The 23,725-nt window shown below is 36.9% G+C and overlaps 3 protein-coding genes across 3 annotated transcripts; all 3 read left to right on the forward strand.

Annotated features, from left to right (window-relative positions):
- The first annotated feature begins 1,504 nt into the window (after positions 1–1,504).
- LOC120014081 (subtilisin-like protease SBT5.6) lies at positions 1,505–5,777 on the forward strand. The gene is made up of 9 exons (XM_038866007.1): positions 1,505–1,570; positions 1,652–1,844; positions 1,932–2,129; positions 2,395–2,509; positions 3,347–3,908; positions 4,129–4,223; positions 4,396–4,756; positions 4,872–5,085; positions 5,166–5,777. Exons 1-9 carry the CDS (start codon positions 1,505–1,507, stop codon positions 5,750–5,752), a joined length of 2,391 nt encoding a protein of 796 aa, XP_038721935.1. The 3' UTR covers positions 5,753–5,777.
- Positions 5,778–8,438: 2,661 nt separating this feature from the next.
- Positions 8,439–12,134, forward strand: LOC120015433 (subtilisin-like protease SBT5.6). Its single transcript, XM_038867863.1, has 9 exons — positions 8,439–8,504; positions 8,602–8,794; positions 8,882–9,079; positions 9,471–9,585; positions 9,763–10,321; positions 10,559–10,653; positions 10,839–11,199; positions 11,288–11,501; positions 11,578–12,134. The coding sequence occupies exons 1-9, from the start codon at positions 8,439–8,441 to the stop codon at positions 12,132–12,134; spliced, it is 2,358 nt and encodes a 785-aa protein (XP_038723791.1).
- Positions 12,135–17,168: 5,034 nt separating this feature from the next.
- Positions 17,169–22,144, forward strand: LOC120014082 (subtilisin-like protease SBT5.6). The gene is made up of 9 exons (XM_038866008.1): positions 17,169–17,216; positions 17,665–17,860; positions 17,946–18,191; positions 19,635–19,749; positions 19,899–20,460; positions 20,547–20,641; positions 20,820–21,180; positions 21,291–21,504; positions 21,588–22,144. The coding sequence occupies exons 1-9, from the start codon at positions 17,169–17,171 to the stop codon at positions 22,142–22,144; spliced, it is 2,394 nt and encodes a 797-aa protein (XP_038721936.1).
- Positions 22,145–23,725: the final 1,581 nt, after the last annotated feature.

Genomic DNA, 23,725 nt, shown 5'->3' on the forward strand with positions numbered 1-23,725 from the left:
TAAAAGGCAGCTCGCCTTTATAATTTTTATTCAACTCAAAATTAACTGAAATCTCAGGGTTACAATCTTAAATAATAAATGGAATGAAATCGTAGTCAAACCCTAAAATAACACTTTTAACGAGAAACAAATACTTAAAAATAAATAAATAAAATTACTCATAATAAAAAAAATTTCCTAAAATATCAAAATAAAAAATTTCCAAACTTGACAAGCATGGGCCATAACACCATATAGGGCTTTACCCATACAATAGTGCTTAGCCAACCAAGTCCACGGGCATGCCCAGATCTTGACAAAATAGACCCATGTGGCCCGGTGGACCAACCGAAAGTACAGGAATCAAATCTGGAATCCCATAATCAAGAGGAGCATTGACCTACTCCAGCAACCGCCTTTCCTCCGCGCTCCCAATCATTGCGGTGGCTCGTGAAGATCTCGACTTGTAGTCCTCCTTCCTCCTTGACTTCATCTACTTTAGATGCTCCTCCGCTTTAAGAGTGTGTTTGGATGAGGGATTATTGATCGGCATTGACCCGGCCTTGAAACGTGATTCCAACGACCGTTTCAGACTCCAGACGCAACCAGAACCCGAATCCAACGTTTTTGACATCCGAGGGACAACTTCAACACTCGTCGCGAAATTTGGCGTATCGTGTACTGCGATCAGGTATAAATACGAACTCGTAAGATATTTAATATTAAATAATTTTGTTGAGAATGAAAATACGGTATATTGGTAGATGCTGACTGACTCATAGACCCGCACATATTGGTGAGGGGCAGAGTGTGAAAGGAATTTGAATTGTGATTGCAGGCAAACCAAGTAATAAGGGAAAAACACATCACAGATGTGATTGAATTACGATACTTAGGAGATATCAGATGGGACGAAAGTGGTTCAAGTTATATATGAAGTGCTTAGAAAATATTCTAGCTGTTTGGATTTATTTTACCATTGGGGTTCGGTGTAGTGCGTTGTTATGCTGTCGGATTTTCGTTTAGTTAGAATTGAAACTTTCTGCAAGTACCTAAGTAGGTATTTTTTGTACGTTTTAGGTGATTGAGCATCCGGTTTGAGTTTATGAGGGACGAGAGTGTTGATGATAGGCTGCAGGCGTAGGTAAAGTTTGATGACATGATAAATAATAGCACCAAAAGAAAAATACAATAACCCAACCCTGGAGCGCTGAATACAACAAAAAAGCATATTCCATAAGCACACTTGACACAAACAAATAGCACCAAAGCCAGCAAATATACGGCAGATGATCTGCCGAAAAAGCATCTTTGCAGAAACTTTTGCAACACTGCACACAGAGCAAAGAGCGGAAGAATCTAACTAAAACCACTGTAGATGCAGAATAAAATAGTCTAAGACAGCTTATATCCTATGTATAGTTTTCTTGTTAAGATCAAGCAGACAAGATACGTCACAAAAAATGAAATATTACATAAGGTAATTTATCTTGCCAAGATAGCAGAGTAATAAAATCTCATCACTATGAAGTTGATTTTTGATTTCTCTATCCTTCTTCTTCCGCTCTTAGCCTCATGTTTAAACAAACAGGTTTTCCTTTCGTTTCTTCTTTTGTTTTTCCATGTATACATATATAGATATTACAATTGTGTTCTTTGATGATAAATATAGGTCTACATAGTATACTTGGCTGAGCACAAAGGAAACAGTACATTATATGATAAAGAAGAGATACATCTCTCATATCTTTCATCAGTAAAAGAAGCAAGGGAAGAAGTAAAAGATTCTCTTCTATACAGCTACAAGCATAGTATCAATGGTTTCGCAGCATCGCTCACCCCGGATGAAGCTTTCAGACTATCTCGTATGGAAAAATAAGACGAATTTTTGATTGAAAAATCTCTCTCTATCTCAGCATTCAAAAGAACTAATATATTTTTTTTTTTTGCAGAATTAAAAGATGTGATATCTGTAGATGAAAGCAACCCAAATGAATACTCTTTAGATACTACAAGGTCATGGGAGTTTTTGGGATTAGGAGGACTAAAAGAGGAGAGGGCACATACTTGGAATCAATTTAGTATCGGAGAAGAAATGCTCCGCAAAGCTAAATACGGAAAGAATATTATTGTTGGAATCGTTGATACTGGTAATCATATTTTTTGACCTTTTTGTATGTTATTATTATTATTACTTTATATATGTAAGACTGAATTTGTTGTGCAAATGAAGGAGGAAGTTCTTGAGCCCGTAACCTTAAGGGCCATTGGGTGGGTGGAAAACTACTACTAAACCAAGTGGTGTCTAGAAAATAATGATTAATTTAACGATGATGACTCATGCCCCTATTAAACCACAAGAGCTTCTCTATAGTAATTATCATGGTAAGTGATGATAGCAATTTTGATGATCAGGTATATGGCCGGAATCAGCGAGTTTTAGGGATGAGGGGATGGACCCCATTAATCCAGACTTATGGAATGGAATATGTAAAGCTGGACTTGGTTTTGCTTCCTCACACTGTAACAAGTAAGCTATTTTTTTTTCCCTATAATCACATTCTTGAAGTAGACTACAAACATGTCGAGCTAAGTGGACTCTCATTCATGCATTCTTACCTTGTTTCTTCTAGTGTTGAAATTTTCTAGGGTCCTTGTTTTCCAGGCCTTTTTCTGAGCCTATTAAGTTCGGGTGATTGGCTTTGGTACTTTTATTTTTTGGCTCGGTGAGTTTGTTATGGAGAGAGATTCATTTTTGGTTTGTGTGTGGTCTCCAGTGTTCTCTTTTTTTGAGATTAGATGCAGTGCCCTGTGGATCTGTGGTTGGGGGTGTTGTTCTTTGGCTTTGATTTCCCTAAGCCTTCGTGAGATGTCTGTTTCTCGGTCTGATTTCGTTGGATCTTTGATTTGATAGCTTCTGGGGGTGTTCAGTGTACTTATAATGTTCCCCTAATGAGTTTCCTACGTTGCAATTTGGGTTCCTGGTTTTCCATTTTGTGACTCAGGTTCTTGGTTTGATTAATCATGTTCCCTTTTTTTGTTCTTGGTTGGATTAATCTGGTTGACTGGTTTCTGCTTGGGGTCCCTGTTGGCACTTGGGGTCGTCGTTTTTAATCTTGTTTTCGGGTGTTCACTGTTTTGGAGTTGGTCTCTTGGTTGGGTTTCCTGGTTTTGTTTCCCTTGTTTAGTCATTGTCTTCTGTTGTGATATGCCACTAATCAGTATAGCAGAAGCATACCAGGAAAGACTGACATTAAAAATGTAGGTTTTGTACGAAACGTTGAATTCTCTAAAACTCATTTGAACATGAAGTGCATATATTAATATAGATAGATATCTTATGAGTATATTTTGCTTATATTTCTAGGAAAATCATTGGAGCTAAATACTATTCTAAGGACTTTGAGGAACGCTTTGGCACAATAAATGCCTTGGAGAACCCCAAGTCACCACTTGACATCAATGGCCATGGAACTCACATAGCCTCAATCCTGACTGGCCAAAATATTACGGGTGCAGAAGCCTTGGGAGGATTTGCACACGGGACTGCTTCTGGTGGCGCTCCAATGGCTTACCTTGCAATATACAAAGCATGTTGGGCTCCACCTAATAAACGAAAAGCTAGCATAGCCATTTGTCACCCAGCAGATATTCTAGCTGCCATTGACGATTCTATTAAAGATGGCGTTCACATTTTAAGTATATCTCTTGGGGGAGAAAGTCCGCTTCCATATGAACTAGACCATCTATCCATGGGTGCACTTCGTGCCGTGAAAAACGATATTGTGGTGGTGTGTTCTGCTGGGAACCTTGGCCCAAACTCAAGAACAGTGAAGAATGTGGCACCTTGGCTTATTACTGTAGGCGCTAGCACCATAGATCGAAAATTTTCTGGGCCTCTAATATTAGGTAATGGCAAGGAAATCATGGTGAGTATAGATTTACTAGGAAAAATATTTGTTTTTCTATTTCTCTATGGCAATAAAGTTTTGAAGCTATAAAAGAGACTTCTTAATTTGACAAGATTGCATGCATTACCCTTTTTACATTTCTTCATCATTCGACTTTTGCAATATGTACTGACTGTTATTTATTCTTGTTGCATAATTTTTTTTGATTTTACTATGTTGTTTCACAATGAAATAATAGGGACAAACAGTAACTCCGGATGAGCTGGTGAATATGTATCCATTAGTAGAAGCAATAGATGTTGAAAATTCCAATGCTGACGAAGATGAAGAAGGGTAATATTTATAGACGAATTTTGTCATCTAATAGTTAAGATTGAGAATTTTCAAAGCTAAACAATAGGATTCAGTTTTGGGATATACATAGAATTTGATATTTAATTCTGATTTTAGAGATTTTTTTTTAAATCCTTGCCTATGGTACTCACTATTTTCATTATGGTTTCAGACAATGCCTTCCTGGCTCTCTTTCACCTGAAAAGGTTAAAGGAAAGATAGTGTTATGTAATAGTGGAATGGGCCGAAGAATGGAAAAAGGTGCAGAGGTAAAAAGGGCTGGGGGTGTTGGTTTCATCCTTGAAAATAGTCAAAAAATGGGCGAGAAGGATTTTCAAGTTGATGCACATCTTCTTCCAGCTATTGCATTAAGCTTTTCTGATGCGACGAATGTCTTGGATTACATCGATTCTGTTGATAATCCAAATGCAACTATTAAAAAAGCAAAGACGGTGATACACAACGGACCAGCACCATCAGTGTGTAGTTTTTCAAGTAGAGGTCCAAATATCATCGATCCTTACATTCTTAAGGTGATTACGTTACTTTCTTCTTTGATGAAATAACTTAGGGCTATGTAATTTGTTCCAACTTTTTATTTGAACCGGTCACGACTTCCACCTCTAACAATGTTGTTTCTTTCTACAGCCTGATATCATAGCTCCGGGTCTGAATATATTGGGAGCGTGGAGTGAGGCGTTATCCCTTACCAAGGAATTCGATGACCACCGAAAGGTCAAGTTTAATATTCGTTCTGGGTCTTCTGTGGCTACCCCTCACGTGGCTGCTGTAAGTACCCTTCTCAAAGCAATACATCCAACCTGGAGTAGTGCTGCTATAAAATCTGCTCTCATGACTACAGGTACTTAAACTTTGTTATATATATTCTTACCCCTACCAAATGACACTTTCCAATGCATTTAATACATATTTCACCCTTAGCCTCGCAGAGAAATAAGAAGGGTTACCTAATAACCGATTACGATGGACGTCTTGCAAGCCCCTTTGCATATGGATCTGGTCACCTCCGGCCAGAAAAGGCAGCAAATCCCGGGCTAGTGTATGATATTTCTTATATAGTCTACCTTATCTACCTTTGTAGTGGAGGATTGAAAGGTATCAATGCATTAAGAAAATTCGATGAAAATTTTGATTGTCCAGATAAACTAATCCCATCATACAATCTCAACTATCCATTACTAGTACTTCCACATATAAGTGGCACTATAATAGCTAAGAGGACAGTCACCAATGTTGGAAACTCTAATAGCGTCTATGTCTTTGATGTCATTAAGCCATTTGGGTTCATGGTGACAGCCTCTCCCAAAAAATTGGAGTTTGATCATCTTGGACAAAAGAAAAGTTTCAAAATTAAAGTGACTCCAATCAGCATAAATACGTGGCATCTTAAAGGAAATTATTCATATGGGTGGTACAGTTGGATTGATAGTTCTCATGACTATGAGGTGATAAGTGTTTTGGCAGTTTCTTATGTTATCTTCAAGGTACTATATAAAGAACCATATTAAGGAGCTTCTTTTGCAATAACCGTGACTCTGCAAAAGTGCGAGAGTGTTCTATCAGGCCTGGCAATAGTTCACAACTAGTTGCACGTTCGAGTTACGTATTATATGTAATAAACATGTAATTATATATTTATTATCTGTACTGTATGACATCCACTTTGAAATCATGATTTTTTTTGGGATATTAGCATGACATGTAATTAAATATTTATTACGACATGCAATTATATATTTATTATCTATACTGTATTACATCCACTCTGAAACTAAGCCACTCTGAAACTAAGCCGTTCGATTTTCTTATTTGATCTGAACCGACCCCAACGAATCAATCACAAAACTCATATAAAAAGAATCAAAGAAATATAGTGAGCAATGAAATCAAATGAGGAAAATAAATGTTTAATCTGAAGTCCTAATTAAAAAGATCTGTGTTTGTCATACTCTGGAGTTCGTCGAAGGCTCTTTCCTCCGACAATGGCAGCTATGTCGGCTACGATCTTCGCCTCCAGTTTTAGAGGCTCGATTCTTTCACGGACTCCGATGCCGATTCGGTCAAGGACTCCGGTGGAGACCTGAAAGAACCATAGAATGCTACGTATGAGCAAACCTAATCACCCAGATATTAGAAAGAGCACAGAAATTTACAAAATTGTTGTTTTAAAATTGTCATCTGGGTAGTTCCTGTGAAACGATGAGCCAGATAAGAGGACACACGAGAGTGAAGCCGGCGATAACATCATTTTTAACGGACATGGAAGTCAAGAATGTAATTTCGCTTCTCTTATATGTGTATACGATCAAAAGCAAGGAGATCCCAGGTTCACAGCAGCTTCAATCTTCAAATAGGGTAAAAATCAACGAAATTTCTCTTAACACACACATTACAATTGCAGAGAATAAAAGGTTTACCTGGAACATCGAGAGCAGATCATGAAAGTGGAAAGAAGAGAACGCAAAAGCCCAATCAAGTTCTTGAGAGTAGGGTTCAGATTTCAGATATGGGAGATTTAAATCCCCTGTAATCAATAGATGCATGAACCTAACGGATCAACAAAGACGGGAAATAAGAAGATAAACATGAGGGGGAAAGGGAAGCGTCGTGAACGGCAGCCAATAATTCAGCTCCATTTATGCCTTGGGCGGGCCTAGGCTCCATTTATGGGGTTGGGGTTGGGCTCAGCCCTACCCGAAGCCCGACACCTCGAACGCTAGCCCGAGGTTGAAGCCCGACCAATGACCACTGTGTGTAATGCATATATATATATATATCAACTATGTGTGTAATGCATGTATGTGTATATATATACGTCTACTGCATGTTTGCATGTATATATATATATATGTTTGGTGCGTATTTTAAGTGCGTAAATTAGGTGAGCATAGTAAAATTGGAAAAAGATTGGCTGGAATTATTCCATCAATTTCACCAAATCTGCACCATTGAATGGTGAGATGTTGTATTGTCAAATCCAATACAATTATGCATTAAATGGTGGAGATTTGGTGGAATTGGCTGGACTAATTCCAACCCCCCTATCCCAATAGAATTCCTCGTTATGTATATATGTCAAAAAAATAGTAATAGCTAAGCCCAACCCATTGGCCTGAAGCCCGGCCCATTGGTCCGACTCATTTGGGTTTGGGCCAGGCCTGTGCTTTCATTTTCATCCCAAGCCCGGCTCAAATGGTAAATCCGGGCTTGGGCCTCATAGTTCAGAGCCGGTCAGGTTGGATGCCGACCCCTAATTATGAAGAGCTAGAAAATATACTATTGTGATAGCTGAAGCGGCAGATTCTCCAGCTACATTACAATACCTCACCCTTTATACCAAAGCGGCTCGGCTGAATAATTTATCCTAAGAGAACACACATTTGAAATTTGTGAAATGCCTTGTATTAGCGACATTATCTCTACTTTATTATTTTGAACTGCTTAATTATTTGTCTAAGTTCTATTTGAATTGTGCACCTTTTAATTACTGCTTGTATTTCTTTTGATAAATCGGAGCAATTAAAAAAAAAAAAAAAAAAAAAAAAGGGAACCATAGCGAAAACAAGGACACAAAAAGAACAGGACTAAACAGCCTCAGGCTAAAACAAGTTCCATAAACTTGCACCCAAAGCTCACAGAAAACTAAAGCAAGTTGTGAAAGATAAGCCCAGCATAAACCACTCGAAGAACCACGTACGCTAGCTGATCAACAAAGAATTTCCAAGCAGGAAGCAACGCGAACAAGGCCAAACCACCGTCCTAGCTAAACCCCCCATAATTTGATGACATGATAAAAAATAGCACCGAAGGAAAACACAAGAAAATATAGATAAATGCAGCACCAAATACAATCTATAAGCATATTCCATAAGCAACACTTTGAAGACAAAAAAAATAGCACCAAAGCCAGCAAATATACATCAGAACAACCTCCCAAAAAAGTATTTTCTGGGGAGGCAGAAGCCGGACAGACCGATCGAAGGCGGCAGAATCTAACATAAACCAGTATATATGCAGACTAATATATATGCATAGTCTAAGAGAGCTTAGGTCCTGTACTTTTATATTTAATTTTGTCGTTGAATAGACAAAATACCTCGCAAAAATCAAATATTTAACAGGCAATGCTTTGTAGTTTATATAAATAATCTTATTATCTAGCTAGCCAATATTGCAAACTAAAACCTCATCATCATGAAGTTTATTTTTGAATTCTTTTTCCTTCTCCTTCCGCTCTTAGCCTCATGTTTAAACAAACAGGTTTTCCTTTTTCTTTTTCTTTTTTTTCTCTGCTGTTTTTCCATATATACATATATAGATATTACAATTGTCTACTTTGATTTGATGATAAATATAGGTTTACATAGTATATTTGGCTGAGCACAAAGGAAACGATACACTCTATGATAAAAAAGAGATGCATCTCTCATATCTTTCTTCAGTAAAAGATGCAAGGGAAGAAGTAGGAGATTCTCTTCTATACAGCTACACGCATAGTATCAATGGTTTCGCTGCATCCCTCACCCCGGAGGAAGTTTTCAAACTATCTCGTATGAGAAAAATAACACATGAATATTGAATTCCAATCTTTTTGTAACCCAATATTACAAAAATCACAACTGTTATTTGTTTTACAGATTTGGAAGATGTGATATCTGTAGATGAAAGCAACCCAAATGAATACACTTTAGATACTACAAGGTCATGGGAATTTTTGGGATTAGAAGGACTAACACACGAGAGGGCGCATATTTGGAATCAATTTAGCACCGGAGAAGAAATGCTCCACAAAGCTAAATACGGCAAGAATATTATTGTTGGAATCATTGACACCGGTAATCACATTTTTTTTCGACCTTTTTTGTATATTATTATCGATCATTACTTAATATATGTAAGACTTAATTCATGTGCAAATGGAGGAAGTTCTTGAGCCCATAACCTTAAGGGCCATTGGGTGGGTGGAAAACTACTACTAAACCAAGTAAATAATGATTTGATGATGATGAAACATGCCCCTATTAAACGACGAGTTTCTCTATAGTTATTATAATTTTTTAATTATAATCAATATCACGCTTAGTGATGAGTGCAATTTTTTTTTGATACAAGGGGATTTGGAGAGGGGAGGACTCGAACCCACACCTTAGTGGGTGAGCCGTCCTATACATGCCAACCATCTTACCGTTCAATTTTTTTAGTGATGAGCGCAATTTTGATGATCAGGTATATGGCCGGAATCAGAGAGTTTTAGGGATGAGGGGATGGACCGCATCAATCCAGACTTATGGAATGGAATCTGTAAAGATGGAATTGGATTTGACTCCTCACACTGTAACAAGTAAGGTTCTGTTTTCTATAAACCACAACTATGTCATGCTAAGTGGACTCTCATTTAGTCAAAATTTGTCCAAGAAAGAGTGACATTAAAAATGTAGGTTTTGTACCAAACATTGAATTCTCTAAAACTCACTTGGCCATGAAATGCATATATTATATTTTTTACTTACATTTCTAGGAAAATCATTGGAGCTAGATACTACTCCAAGGACTTTGAGGCACGGTTTGGCACAATAAGAAGCTCAGAGAACACCAAGTCACCACTGGACGTAGATGGCCATGGAACTCACATAGCCTCAATCGTGGCTGGCCAAAATATTAGAGGTGCAGAAGCCTTGGGAGGATTTGCACACGGGACTGCTTCTGGTGGTGCTCCAATGGCATACCTCGCAATATACAAAGTGTGTTGGGCTATACCTAGTAACAAAGCTAGCGGTGCCAAGTGCCTCCCAGCAGATATTCTAGCAGCCATCGATGATGCTATTAAAGATGGCGTTCACATTCTAAGTATATCTGTTGGGGCGCCAAGACCGATGCCTTATGAACGAGACCATCTCTCCATTGGTGCACTTCGTGCAGTGAAAAACAATATTGTGGTGGTGTGCTCTGCTGGAAACCTTGGTCCAGAATCAAGCACAGTGAAGAACGTGGCACCTTGGCTTATTACTGTGGGGGCTAGCACCATAGATCGAATATTTTCTGGGCCTCTAATATTAGGTAATGGCACGGAAATCATGGTGAGTATAGATTTACTTGAAAAAAAATATTTGTTTTTCTTTTTCTCTTGGGGCAATAAAGTTTCGAGATCGACTTTTCTTAATTTTACAAGATTGCATGCATATACCCCTTCTACATTTCTTCATCATGTGAAGACTTTTGCAATACTTATGGCTGTCATTTTTTTTTTGTTGCATAATGTTGGTTTTTTTTAATTTTTTATTTTACTACGTTTTTTCACAATCAAATATTAATAGGGACAAACAGTAACTCCGGATGAGCTGGTGAATTTCTACCCATTAGTAGGAGCAATAGATGTTCAAAATTCCAATGTTGACGAAGATGAAGATGGGTATTTTTTTTATAGATGAATTTTGTCATCTAATAGTTAAGATTGAGAATTTTCAAAGCTAACCAATAAGATTGACTTTTGGGATATACATAGAAATTTGATATTTAATTCTTATTTTACAGATTTTTTTTTTTTAAATTTCAAATCATTGGCTATGAAACTCACTAATTTCATCATGGTTTCAGGCAATGTCTTCCTGGCTCTCTTTTACCTGACAAGGTTAAAGGAAAGATAGTGTTATGTAAAAGTGGAGAGGGCCGAAGAACAGAAAAAGGTTCAGAGGTCAAGAGGGCTGAGGGTGTTGGTTTCATCCTTGAAAATAGTGAAGACATGGGCGATAAGGATTTTCAAGTTGATGCCCATCTTCTTCCGGCCATTGCATTAAGCACCTCAGATGCGGAGGATGTCTTTGAGTACATCAAATCTATTAACAATCCCACAGCAACTATTAAAAAAGCAAGGATGGTGATACACAACGAACCAGCACCATCAGTGTGCAGTTTTTCAAGCAGAGGTCCAAGTATAATCGATCCTTACATCCTCAAGGTGAATATATTACTTTCTTCTTTAATGAAATAACTGGACTTGCCACGACTTGTACCACTAACAATACTTTGTCTCTTTCTATATAAAGCCTGATATCGTAGCTCCAGGTCTGAATATATTGGGAGCATGGAGTGAAGCATCATCTCCTACCAAAGAAAACGACGACCATCGAAAGGTTAAGTTTAATATTCGTTCTGGGACTTCTATGGCTACCCCTCACGTGGCTGCTGTAACTAGCCTTCTCAAAGCAATACATCAGAGTTGGAGCAGTGCTGCTATAAAATCTGCTCTCATGACTACAGGTATTTAAACTTTGTTATATATTCTTACCTACCAAATGCCACTTTCCAATGCATTTAATATATATTTCACCCTTAGCCTCACAGAGAAATAACGAGGGTTCCATAATAATCGATTACGATGAATATCTTGCAAGTCCCTTTGCATATGGGTCTGGTCACCTCAGGCCAGAAAAGGCAGCAAATCCGGGATTAGTGTATGATATTTCCTATACAGACTACCTTATCTACCTTTGTAGTGGAGGATTGAAGAATATCGACGCATTAAAAAAATTCGACCAAAATTTTGATTGTCCAGATACACCAATCCCATTATACAATCTCAACTATCCGTTACTAGCACTTCCAAATATAAGTGAGACTATAATAGTTAAAAGGAATGTCACCAATGTTGGAAACCCTAATAGTGTCTATGTCTTTCATGTCAGTGGGCCATTAGGGTTCATGGTAACAGCCTCTCCCAAAAAATTGGAGTTTGATCATCTTGGACAAACGAAAAGTTTCGAAATTAAAGTGACTCCAATTGGCTATCTTACGAAGCATCGTAAGGGAGATTATTCATATGGGTGGTACACTTGGATTGATAGTTTTCATGACTATGAGGTGAGAAGTGTTATGGTAGTTTCTCCATCATAAGAAGAACTTCTTTTGTTATCTTCAAGGAACCATATAAATGATCATGTCCACTTATTTCTGGATTTGTACACTTCATCTAAAGATAGATGAACGAATATAATAAAAATACATATACAGAGCAATCCAAATCTCGAGTTTTTTTTAAAAAAAAAATACTGCTGAGAAATATGTTTTACATTTGGAATCAAATTTTGGACATACATATACGTAACCCAACCGATTGCCAACCGAACCACCTCTCGTTATCCAAATCTCGAGCTTAGTTCATAAGGATTATCATCGATCGTAACACATTTATATTCTAACCCATGAATGCATAATTCATACGAGTATTGAGGTAAAATATATGGACCTTGAACACAAGTTTGCTCACCTTAACGTTGAGCTCCCTTGGCACATCAACTGACTTCTTGGTGGTTATATATCTCATACACCAAGGTAACGAAATTTCTAGAGCCTTCGAAGGGTGAGAGAAGATCAGATACATCAAATGGGTTTTCTGGAGTCTCAGGTAATGTGAGGGAAGGTAGAGAAATTTAGGTTAGTTTTCTCATTATTTCACTTTTACCCCAAGTTTTCTAAATTTTCAACTTCGTACCAAATCAATTTACTTATTACCATGGTATTGCCCTTAACTCTTGACCATAATTTAAATTACATAAAGTTCCTACTAAATTAGTAGATTCTCAAGGTGTTACAAGTACGACCATAACCAATCAAACTACTCTTTGGGGGCAAAATACAAATTTTCAGATTAAATATTATTGGACTTTGCATGTTGAGAAATTTAACACAAAATCAACTAGAGGAACCCAAAGCCTACAACGAAGACAAGCCTAAACATCAACAACCCAGAAAACAAACTGAACTCACATAAAAAAAAAACCACAAAACCGAGACACAAACTGCACTCACATAGAAAGAAACCAACAAACCGAGAAGCCAAAGAAGGAGCAGTCCGGCGACACGCACCAAAACCCAAACATAAAAGGATGGGGATCCAGCTCTGAGAACCGAGGCTACCAAAAAGCAAGAAAAAATCCACAAGGGAACCCAAGAGAGCAGACAGAGGAACACCAAGACTGCACGCAGAAATCCGGAATGGGACCAAAGAAGGCAAATAGGAAGATCAACAGCAGCAAAACACCGAGAAGGGACCCATCTCTGGACGACAAGACCTCTAAATTGCACAAAGATAACCAGAAGATGGCCATCAAGAAGCAGTCAGAGGGCTAACATTAGCAAGATAAACCAACCTAGAGAAGCCTTAAAAACGCAGCAAAAGGACTCCAAGAGAGAACCCAGATCTTAGCACCAAGAACGATGGTAGAAACAGCAGGGAAAAGCAGCCAGAAACATGGACACCATCATACAGCAGCAGGAGGCCGAAGGAACGAACTGCGAGGAACCATGCTCAAACTGATGAAAAGGCAGAAGAAGCAATCGGGTCTAGCTAGGGGTCCGAGCAAAGGAGTACCCCTGGAAGAGCACGACTAACGGCGGAAGGAGCACCGCCACGGAGGACACCAAAACTCAAGAAAAGAGAAGAACATCTCAAAGGAGACCGCAACCGACTGGGGACGGACCCAAAACCAAGATCCCACCTAAGGAGGAGCAGAGGGACTCGAAGGCAACACCAAGATCGACACAAATTCTTACACTACACAAACAGCAAGGTTCGATTCTTGTCTCACACGAAATTAACAACATAACCCCAAAATTTATTCTAAGAGAACACACGGTGAAAAATGCCTTGAATTGCCAACAATATCTCCACTTTATTAATTTTGAATAGCTGTCACAAGCATAGAGCATAGCATATCTGATTGGCCCTCCTAATTTGTATTTGAATTGTGAACGTTTTAATTGTTGTTTGTATTTGCATTGCTCACGTTTTAATTGTTGTTTGTATTTTTTTTTTTGAAACAGGGGTTGAGGGAGGGAGTAGGATTCGAATCCACGACTTAATGGATGAGTAATCCATTACATGCAATGTGATTACCGTTCAACCAACAGTTCACTTGCTATTGTTGTTTCTATTTGACCATAAGTATATTTTTATGTATGCATAAAAATATAAAATCTGGTAAAACCTAAATGACAATAAGAGTGTGTTAATCTTCTCAAAAAAAAAGAAACAATAAACAAAAAGACTATGTTAATAACCAATGAGATTGGTGCATTTTTTGAATTATATATTCTTATTCCCAACTACCGCCAACAGCTCACAAATGATCACCATGACCATATCAGTTTATGTCGTCGTGTGCCAATACCACTGGAAGGCTAGTTACAGCAGCCACGTGAGGGGTAGCCATAGAAGTCCCAGAACGAATATTAAACTTAACCTTTCGATGGTCGTCGTTTTCTTTGGTAGGAGATGATGCTTCACTCCATGCTCCCAATATATTCAGACCGATGCTCCCAATATATTAACTCTAACCTATTTCCCCTACCAAAGAATTTGATGACCACCGAAAGGTCAAGTTTAATATTCGTTCTGGGACTTCTGTGGCTGTCCCTCACGTGGCTGCTGTAACTACTCTTCTCAAAGCAATACATCCAACTTGGAGCATGCTCCTATAAAATCTGCTATCATGACTACAGGTACTTAAACTTTGTTATATATATTCTTACCCCTACCAAATGACACTTTCCAGTGCATTTAAAACATATTTCACCCTCAGCCTCATAAAGAAATAAGAAGGGTTACCAAATAACGGATTACAATGGACGTCTTGCAAGTCCCTTTGCATATGGAGCTGGTCGCCTCATGCCAGAAAAAGCAACGGATCCAGGGTTAGTGTATGATATCTCTTATACAGACTACCTTATATACCTTTGTAGTAGAGGATTGAAGAATATCAATACATTAGGAATATTCGATGAAAATTTCGATTGTCCTGATATATTAATCCCATTATACAATTTCAACTATCCGTCGCTAGCACTTCCAGATATTAAAGGCACTATAACAGTTCAAAGAACTGTCACCAATGTTGGAAACCCTAATAGCGTCTATGTCCTTCATGTTAGTGCGTCATTTGGGTTCATAGTGAAAGCGTCTCCCAAAATTTTGAAGTTTGATCATCTTGGACAAAAGAAAAGTTTCGAAATTGAAGTGACTCCAAGTGGCAGTACTGCTAGGAGGCATATTAATGGAGATTATTCATACGGGTGGTACACTTGGATTGATAGTTCTCATGACTATAAGGTGAGAAGTGTTATGGCAGTGTCTTCCACCATAAGTTGAGCTTATTTTGTAATCTTCAAGAAATAAACGTGATGTCTTCTTTGTTCTCATGATTATGAGGGGAGAAGTGTTTTGGCATGTCTTCACCATAAATTGAGCTTCTTTTGTTATCTTCAAGGAATAAATGTGTTGTCTTCTTTGTTCTAGAATCTCTTGCCAATAAAAAAACTAAAAAAATAATAATCTCAATTACCGATGATGTCCCCTTATTTTAGGATTTATATATGAATATGAACAATTCTGCAGACACAAATCTCAGTTTCTATGATTCTATTGTGCCGGGTGGACATTTCATATCTTCACATAAATGTCATAATTCAAGATAAACTTCATTAATCACAATCAATCCATATTAGTTATGTCCTTCATCAAGAAATCAAGTTACGTGAACCATTTTTTTTTTTTTTTTTATAGATCAGATATATTATTGAAGAAGACTTTATGCAAGCCTAAGCAAGAAAAAGCCAAGGAAGCGCCAAGGCAAACAACAGTAGTGAACGCCACTATTACAGACATAGATCTTCCGCTACGACTCATACTCTAAATAGATAACATGCAGACCCGTGCAAGCCCCCTTCAAAACTCAGCCCAAAGGAACCATGTTATGCAAACCATGCTGTTATCATTTCGCTTCTGTTGACACCACTCTTGGCCAAAAAGTCCACAACCCCGTTAGCCTCTCTCCACGTGTGAATGAATTCGACATTAGTAAGAGTGTCAACAATATTAATTATGGCATTGAAACTGCATAGAATTTGTATTTGTATTTCAAACGTGACACCCACATCCACTTTCTTCCTGTTCACTAAAATGCCATGCTTTTATGAGGTCCATACACGAAAGAGAGTTCATAACGAAATGGGTGATGCAATCGTCAAAAAAAGGTAGATCTCCTCACCTTTTATTTTTGACTAAATATCTACAAGGAAATTAATATAATCAACGATAAAATTAAACCTAAATAAATAAATATGTAGTAAGAATAAAATTTTAACCTAAATTAGGCCAATATGAAAAATATAATTATACCTAAAATTGGTAATATAAAAAAACGGGGGTTTATCCCTAATGACAAAACTTAAAAATTGTATTCCAACAATGACAATATAAAAAACAAAACTTTAGAAAAAATGACAAAATCTAACAACTTATCAAAATACTCTAATCAAAATTATGGACACATATCATTTTTGTTTAATTATTGTTCGTATTTGTCCAAGCACTCGCATAATGCCATACGGTCCATCCCATATTCTTTGTATTTGAATTGCTCAGGTGTTAATTTTTTTTTGGATTTGTACTAATGCATACCATACGTATATTCTTATGTGTACCTAGAAAAAATCTGGTAGGACCTGAACACGACAAAAAGAGTATATTAAATTATTAATGACATTATTCTGTTTAGGAATTTAAATCATGTGGTATTGCATTATTATAATTCAACATCACCAAATTACAGTTGTGCTTTGAGACAAAATAGTGCAAAGATTTAATAATAAAATGCCAGGTCATTAATATAGCAAAATTTACATGAAAAAAATATTCTTTTCAAATACATATCCACTTAGTAAACGGTCGAATATACTCTTGATGATGTGTAGAGGGTGTCGTGTTTCAGAATTTCATTATCAGCAAATTGCAACTTCTTCAACTCAAACAAAAATAAAAAAATAAATCACTTCATATAACTCGAGTTGTTCAAACCTACTTTTAAAAAAAGATGAAGATTTATCAACTACATACAAATGTGTTACTTAAAAGCACTGCACAGGGCGGCGATGGAGAACGTATTGTTGTATGATGGTGGTGAGCTCGATCAGAGAACGGTTTGTTGCTGGAGATTAGTGACGAAGGGGTGGAAATAGAAAACGTGAGAGAATCTGAGAAAACCGTTCAGAGAGAGAAATATTAAAAATATAAGTAAAATATTATGAAAATAAAATTATTTATAAATAATAAAATTTTAAAGTATTAGAAGGCTCTTGGGTTGGTGGGGCCTAAGCGGGGGCCAGGTCGCCCCATCCCAAGGATGCTTCTGGCCCCTACGCGTATATAAATACTCTAATTGTCCAGCCAAAATTGTAAAGTAAATCTTAATCAATTATGAATTTGTTTTTTATTTTCTTTATCCTTCTCCTTCCACTCTTAGCTTCATGTTCAATAAAGAAAGAGGAAGAGGTTTTCCTTTTGTTTGTGCTTTTGTTTTTTTTTTCAATATATATATACACACACACAAATATACATCACAATTTTATTTTTCGATAATCTATATAGGTATATATAGTATATCTGGGCGGACACAAAGGAAATAAGACGTTGTACGAAAAAGAAGAGATGCATCTTTCGTATCTTTCATATGTGAAAGAGGCGGCAACAAGTGAAGTTAAACATTCTCTCATATACAGCTACAAGCATAGCATCAATGGTTTTGCCGCATCTCTCACTCGAGATGAAGCTTCCAAACTTTCTGGTATGAAAAATAACACATGAATTTTGAATTTCAATCTTTCTGTATCCCAGTATTACAAGAATCACCATTGTTATTTGTTTTACAGAAATGGAAGATGTGATATCTGTAGATGAAAGTAACCCAGATGAATACTCTTTAGATACTACAAGATCATGGGAATTTTTGGGATTAGGAGGACTAAAAGACGAGATGACACATACTTGGAATCAATTTAGTATCGGAGAAGAAATGCTCAGCAAAGCTGAATATGGAAAGAATATTATTGTTGGAGTCATGGATACTGGTGATAATATTGTTCTTATGCTATCATTTCTTATTTCTACTTTTACATGTAATTCCATTTTGCATCCAAAGAAGAAATTGACGGAGAGGGTTTTGTCATGCTTGAGAGAAAAAAGCTGCAGAGGAATGTGAAAGATAACGATAATAAGGGTAGGAGGGGAAGGGAGAGGGGTCGAGTCAAATAGATGCGCTCTCTCAATACAAGTCATCAGAGTCGCTTACTTGTCGGTTAATTTGTTCATGGTCGAATAACTTGTTTCGACATGGATCTTTTTAGCAGAACATTTTACCTTCGTCTCTGTTGGATAGAGTGTTTTTTAAGAATCTCAGTTGTAACGAAGCCGATGGGATTGATTGATGAGTTTGTAAAACAAAACAAAAACGGCTTTGTTGGAGAAAGTGAGGTAGAGTTTAACTGTATGTCACAAGCAGGGGCGGAGCTACAGAGGGACAAGGGGGGCCCAGGCCCCCCTGGATTTTGAAAAAAATAGTATATATACTTATTAGTTTATAAATTTTACAGTAAAAGCATGTTGGTTTGATGGTGTTTAGTCCTTGTGGCTGCGTCTCAGCTCTCGGTTCGATTGAAGACTTCAACATTACAAAACATTTTAACTTTCTTTTTATTTGCCTTTCTTTTTTTCATTTATGGCATCACCAACAATAAGCTTATTCATTTTTTCTTTTTCTTTTTCTTTCTCTGCCTATTTTTCTTATTTACTTCATCTTCTAACAAGAAGCTTTGGACAACTTCAAATCATCTTTGTTCATTTTATTTAATTTTATCTTTTTGTAACATTTTATTCATTTATTATGCATCATGAAACAAATCCCATTGATACATATTCAATTAAAATGACTATAACCTTGCAGCTGATCAAGTTACATTTACTATACTAAATTTTAACAAACGACACTAAATAGGCCAAAAAAATTTCGGGGGCGTTGCCCCCGAACCCCCATCAACTTTCAAACCCCCCCTCATTTGATTTCCTGGCTCTGCCCCTGGTCACAAGCTTGCTTTTGTCAGATGCTTCGTCAAGCTGCCTCTCTCCAACTCATATTAAGATTCCTTCGGTTCTTTAATATTCTTAATCAATAAGTTAATCCTTTTGCCATTGTTTTTCCTTCTCAAAAGGCATTTGGGCGCCCGGAAACTACTACTGAATTATAATTTAATTATGATGAGGCATGCCACTATCATACCATAAGAGCATCCACAATGGTGTAATATTTAGCATTGTTAACAACATTTTTTGGATAAATATAGTGCTATACCATCACAATGGGTATTTATGAAGTGTTGATGAATAGTATTTATTGTGGGACCCACTCATCCAATTGAATTGTGTCACATAAGAGAGAGGAGAAGAGAGAGAATGATTTTGAAGTGCTGTATTATATGGTTACCATTGTGGATGCTCTAAGAGCTTCTCTCTAATAATTATATCATTTAACCATCACCTTGGGATATGTGATTTTTGATGATCAGGTATATGGCCAGAATCAACGGTATTTAGAGACGAGGGGATAGACCTTATTAATCCAGAATTGTGGAGAGGAATCTGTCAAACTGCAGATGATTTTGACGACTCACATTGTAACAAGTGAGTAACTGTCTCTTATTTTAAGCTTGTGATATATTTTTTTCCAGTACATGCTTGCATATACCAATCATAGAAACCAAAAGACATGAAGAATTATAACATATAAATATTGAATATATTTTATAGCTAGTTTTTGCTGATGTGCTTAGGAAAGTCATTGGAGCTCGGTATTATCCTAAGAACTATGAGAAAAAATTTGGTTCAATAGATGCCACAGAGAACACTAAATCACCGCGTGATATAGATGGCCATGGAACTCTCACAGCCTCAATCGTGACAGGCCAAAAATTTTCAGGTGCAGAGGCCTTGGGAGGATTTGGGAACGGCACTACTTCTGGTGGAGCTCCAATGGCATACCTTGCAATATACAAAGTGTGTTGGGTTCTACCTGATAAACCAAAAGCTGCTGGTTCCTTGTGCTATCCAGCTGATATTCTAGCAGCTGTAGATCAAGCTATTGCAGATGGCGTCCACATTTTAAGCATTTCTACTGGGGCTCAAAAACCAAGTTCTTATGATGCTGACTCTATATCCATTGCTGCATTTCATGCCATGCAAAACAATATTGTGGTGGTATCTTCTGCAGGGAACAATGGCCCAAACTCGAAGACAGTGAAGAATGCAGCACCTTGGATTTTTACTGTGGGCGCTAGCAGCATAGATCGAATGTTTCCAGGGCCTCTAATGTTTGATAATGGATCGCAAATCATGGTAAAAATGGATTTACTTGGAAACATATTTGTTTTTTTTTTTTTTTAATTTCTATTATGATTTGTTATTTCTTGATCAAATAATAGGGGCAATCAGTGACACCTTATGAGCTAGAGAATATGCACCCATTAGTACGAGCGATGGATGTTGAAAATTCTAATGTTGTGGCTGATGAAAAAGGGTAATTATTAGGAGAACTTTAGTTCATCTAATAGTTAAAGATTGATAATTGGTCAAAGCTAAGCAATAACATTGATTTTTGGGATATACATAGAAATTTGATATTTACTTTTTAACTTTATAGATATTTATTTTCTAATCATCTATAGTGTTACTCATTATTTTTATTGTGGTTTTAGACACTGCCTTGATGGCTCTCTTTCACCCGATAAACTTAAAGGAAAAATAGTTTTATGCAAAAGTGGAAAGGGACGAAGAACAGAAAAAGGTGTGGAGGTAGAAAAGGCCGGGGGTGCTGGTTTTATTCTTCAATATAGCGAAGAAATGGGCAAGGAAGATTTTGTAGTGGACGCCCATCTTCTTCCAGCGATTGCATTGAGCGCTTCTGATGCGATGTCTGTCTTGGAGTACATGGACTCTGTTGAGTATCCCATGGCTACTATTAAAAAAGCAAGCACGGTGATACACAACCGGCCAGCACCGTCAGTGTGTAGTTTTTCAAGTAGAGGTCCAAATATCATCGATCCTTACATTCTTAAGGTGATTACATTACTTTCTTCTTTGATCATGAAATAATTAAGGATTGTCATAATTCCAAATTTTTATTTGAACTTCTACCACTAATTACAATACTTTGTTTCTTTCTAAAGCCTGATATCATAGCTCCAGGTCTGAATATATTGGGAGCATGGAGTGAAGCATCATCTCCTACCAATGAATTCGACGACGATCGAAGGGTCAAGTTTAATATTCGTTCTGGGGCTTCTGTGGCTGTCCCTCACGTGGCTGCTGTAAGTACCCTTCTCAAAGCAATACATCCAACCTGGAGTAGTGCTGCTATAAAATCTGCTCTCATGACAACAGGTACTTAAACTTTGTTATATATATTCTTACCCCTATCAAATGACACTTTCCAATGAATTTTTATATATACATTTCACCCTCAGCCTCGCAGAGAAATAACATGGGTTCCCTAATAACCGATTACAATGGACATCTTGCGAGTCCCTTTGCATATGGGTCTGGTCACCTCAGGCCAGAAAAAGCAGCAGATCCGGGTTTAGTGTATGATATTTCTTATACAGATTACCTTATCTACCTGTGTAGTGGAGGACTGAAGAATATCAATAAAATAAAAAAATTCGACGTGAATTTTGATTGTCCAGATACACTAATACCATTATACAATCTCAACTATCCGCAACTAGCACTTCCAGATATAAGTGAAACTATAACAGTTGAGAGGACTGTCACCAATGTTGGAAACCCTAATAGCGTCTATGTGTTCCATGTTAGTGCGCCAACTGGGTTCAGGGTGACAGCCTCTACCGAAATTTTGGAGTTCGATCATCTTAGACAAAAGAAAAGTTTCGTAATTGAAGTGACTCCAATTGACACTGCTGGGAGTCTTCTTAAGGGAGATTATTCATACGGGTCGTACAGTTGGATTGATAGTTCTCATGACTATGAGGTGAGAAGTGTTATCGCAGTGTCTTCAGCATAAGTCTGAGCTTCTTCTGTTATCTTTAAGGAACTATGTATATATAAACGTGTTGTCTTCTTTGTTCTCATGACTAAGAGGTGAAAGTGTTATGGGAGTGTCTTCTCCATAAGCTAAGGTAGCTTCTTTTATTTTCTTCAAGAAACTACTATATATATATATATATGTTGACGTGTTGGCTTCTTCGTTAAATTATTAAAATGAAACATACTCTTAATCTCAATTACCGATGGCAATGATGTCCACTTATTTTGGGATTAATTTGTACACTTGTTATATATGAAAGATGAACGAATATATTACAAATACATACACGAGAGCAATATTTCTAACACAAATTTCAATTTCTCTGTTTCCATTGTGTCCGGTGGACATTCCATATCTACTCATGAAATAAGCTTTTGCATAAATCAAAGTTTCAACAAATAGTACTCTATAAACAAAAATAATTATATAGATATTTTATGGTGATATAATTATAATTAATTTAATATTATCCGATTAAATTCTAAATACAATTACCATACAAATCACATAAATTTTTATATTATTTTTATTAAAAAATTTCTCATTGGCAATTCGCCAAATGGTGCGACTCATAAGTTTTACACATTTCAACCTTTAAGTATTTTATATATATAGATCATCTCAAATTTATTTAGTTATAATTGACAAAACCTGAAAATTAAGGAACTATATATCAACCTTTTTTTAATCGAGAAAAACATCATATAAGTTTACCCTTTGAACATCTGACATGGTTCTAAACTCAGGCTATGAGATTTGTACGCACAGAAGTTTTTCACCAGACGATAAAGTAAGGTCGGTTGGGCCAAAATCAAGTGCATGGCCACAAGAGTATTGCTCCAAGTGAAAATCGAACTCAGTATGTCCCGAGTCCATATGATTTTGACCCGAGAGAACCGGAGAGATTTACCAAGCATATGCCAACCAAGGTCTCAAGTGCTTTGATCAACACATAAATGTCATAATTCAAGACAAAATTCAATCACAATCAATTCATATCAGTTACGTCCTTCATCAAGAAATCAAGTTACGTGAACCATATGCCAAGAAACTACATAGAATTTGTATTTGTATTGTTGGGATTTAACGAAACAAAATCGAATATAGAAAACTCGTAGAAATAAAAGAGAGAAAGAAGACACAATGTTTAACGAGGTTCGACACAACTTGCGTACTCCTCGGGCGAAGAACAACAAAAAATTTCATTAATATGAAGAAGATTACAAAAGAGACGAGTTCTTGAACTCAAGAACTAACCCACAAATCTCTATATCGGACTCTCTCTCACAAGTACTATTTTTTTTCACTCTCGGCTCTGCTATATCACTCGCACTGACGCTCGACTATCTTAACACATATATATAGAAAAAGAAAACAAAAAGAAAAAGTGACGTGTGAGAATAGGAAAATAATTACCATACAAACTCGTCTTTGACAATTGCTCTAGCTTTTTCCTTCTTTCAACGGGTCCCACACATCTTCTTGTTATTGAATTCCTTGGAGAGTTTGAGCAAAGAAACAACACCATAAACCAAACTTTGATCAAATACCAACATG

The sequence above is a fragment of the Tripterygium wilfordii genome, chromosome 14 (genome assembly GCF_013401445.1).
Source record: "Tripterygium wilfordii isolate XIE 37 chromosome 14, ASM1340144v1, whole genome shotgun sequence".
Classification (NCBI taxonomy): Eukaryota; Viridiplantae; Streptophyta; class Magnoliopsida; order Celastrales; family Celastraceae; genus Tripterygium; species Tripterygium wilfordii.

Bases quoted from the DNA above. Each gene is read 5' to 3' on its own strand.
- LOC120015433 (XM_038867863.1), top strand. From the start codon at position 8,439: ATGAAGTTTATTTTTGAATTCTTTTTCCTTCTCCTTCCGCTCTTAGCC. The intron at 9,080-9,470 runs GTAATCACATTT...TTTGATGATCAG, and splicing joins TGTTGGAATCATTGACACCG to GTATATGGCCGGAATCAGAG. The intron at 9,586-9,762 runs GTAAGGTTCTGT...TTACATTTCTAG, and splicing joins GACTCCTCACACTGTAACAA to GAAAATCATTGGAGCTAGAT.
- LOC120014082 (XM_038866008.1), top strand. From the start codon at position 17,169: ATGGAGAACGTATTGTTGTATGATGGTGGTGAGCTCGATCAGAGAACG. The intron at 20,461-20,546 runs GTAAAAATGGAT...ATCAAATAATAG, and splicing joins ATAATGGATCGCAAATCATG to GGGCAATCAGTGACACCTTA. The intron at 21,181-21,290 runs GTGATTACATTA...TTCTTTCTAAAG, and splicing joins TCGATCCTTACATTCTTAAG to CCTGATATCATAGCTCCAGG.
- LOC120014081 (XM_038866007.1), top strand. From the start codon at position 1,505: ATGAAGTTGATTTTTGATTTCTCTATCCTTCTTCTTCCGCTCTTAGCC. The intron at 1,845-1,931 runs GTATGGAAAAAT...TTTTTTTTGCAG, and splicing joins TGAAGCTTTCAGACTATCTC to AATTAAAAGATGTGATATCT. The intron at 2,510-3,346 runs GTAAGCTATTTT...TTATATTTCTAG, and splicing joins GCTTCCTCACACTGTAACAA to GAAAATCATTGGAGCTAAAT.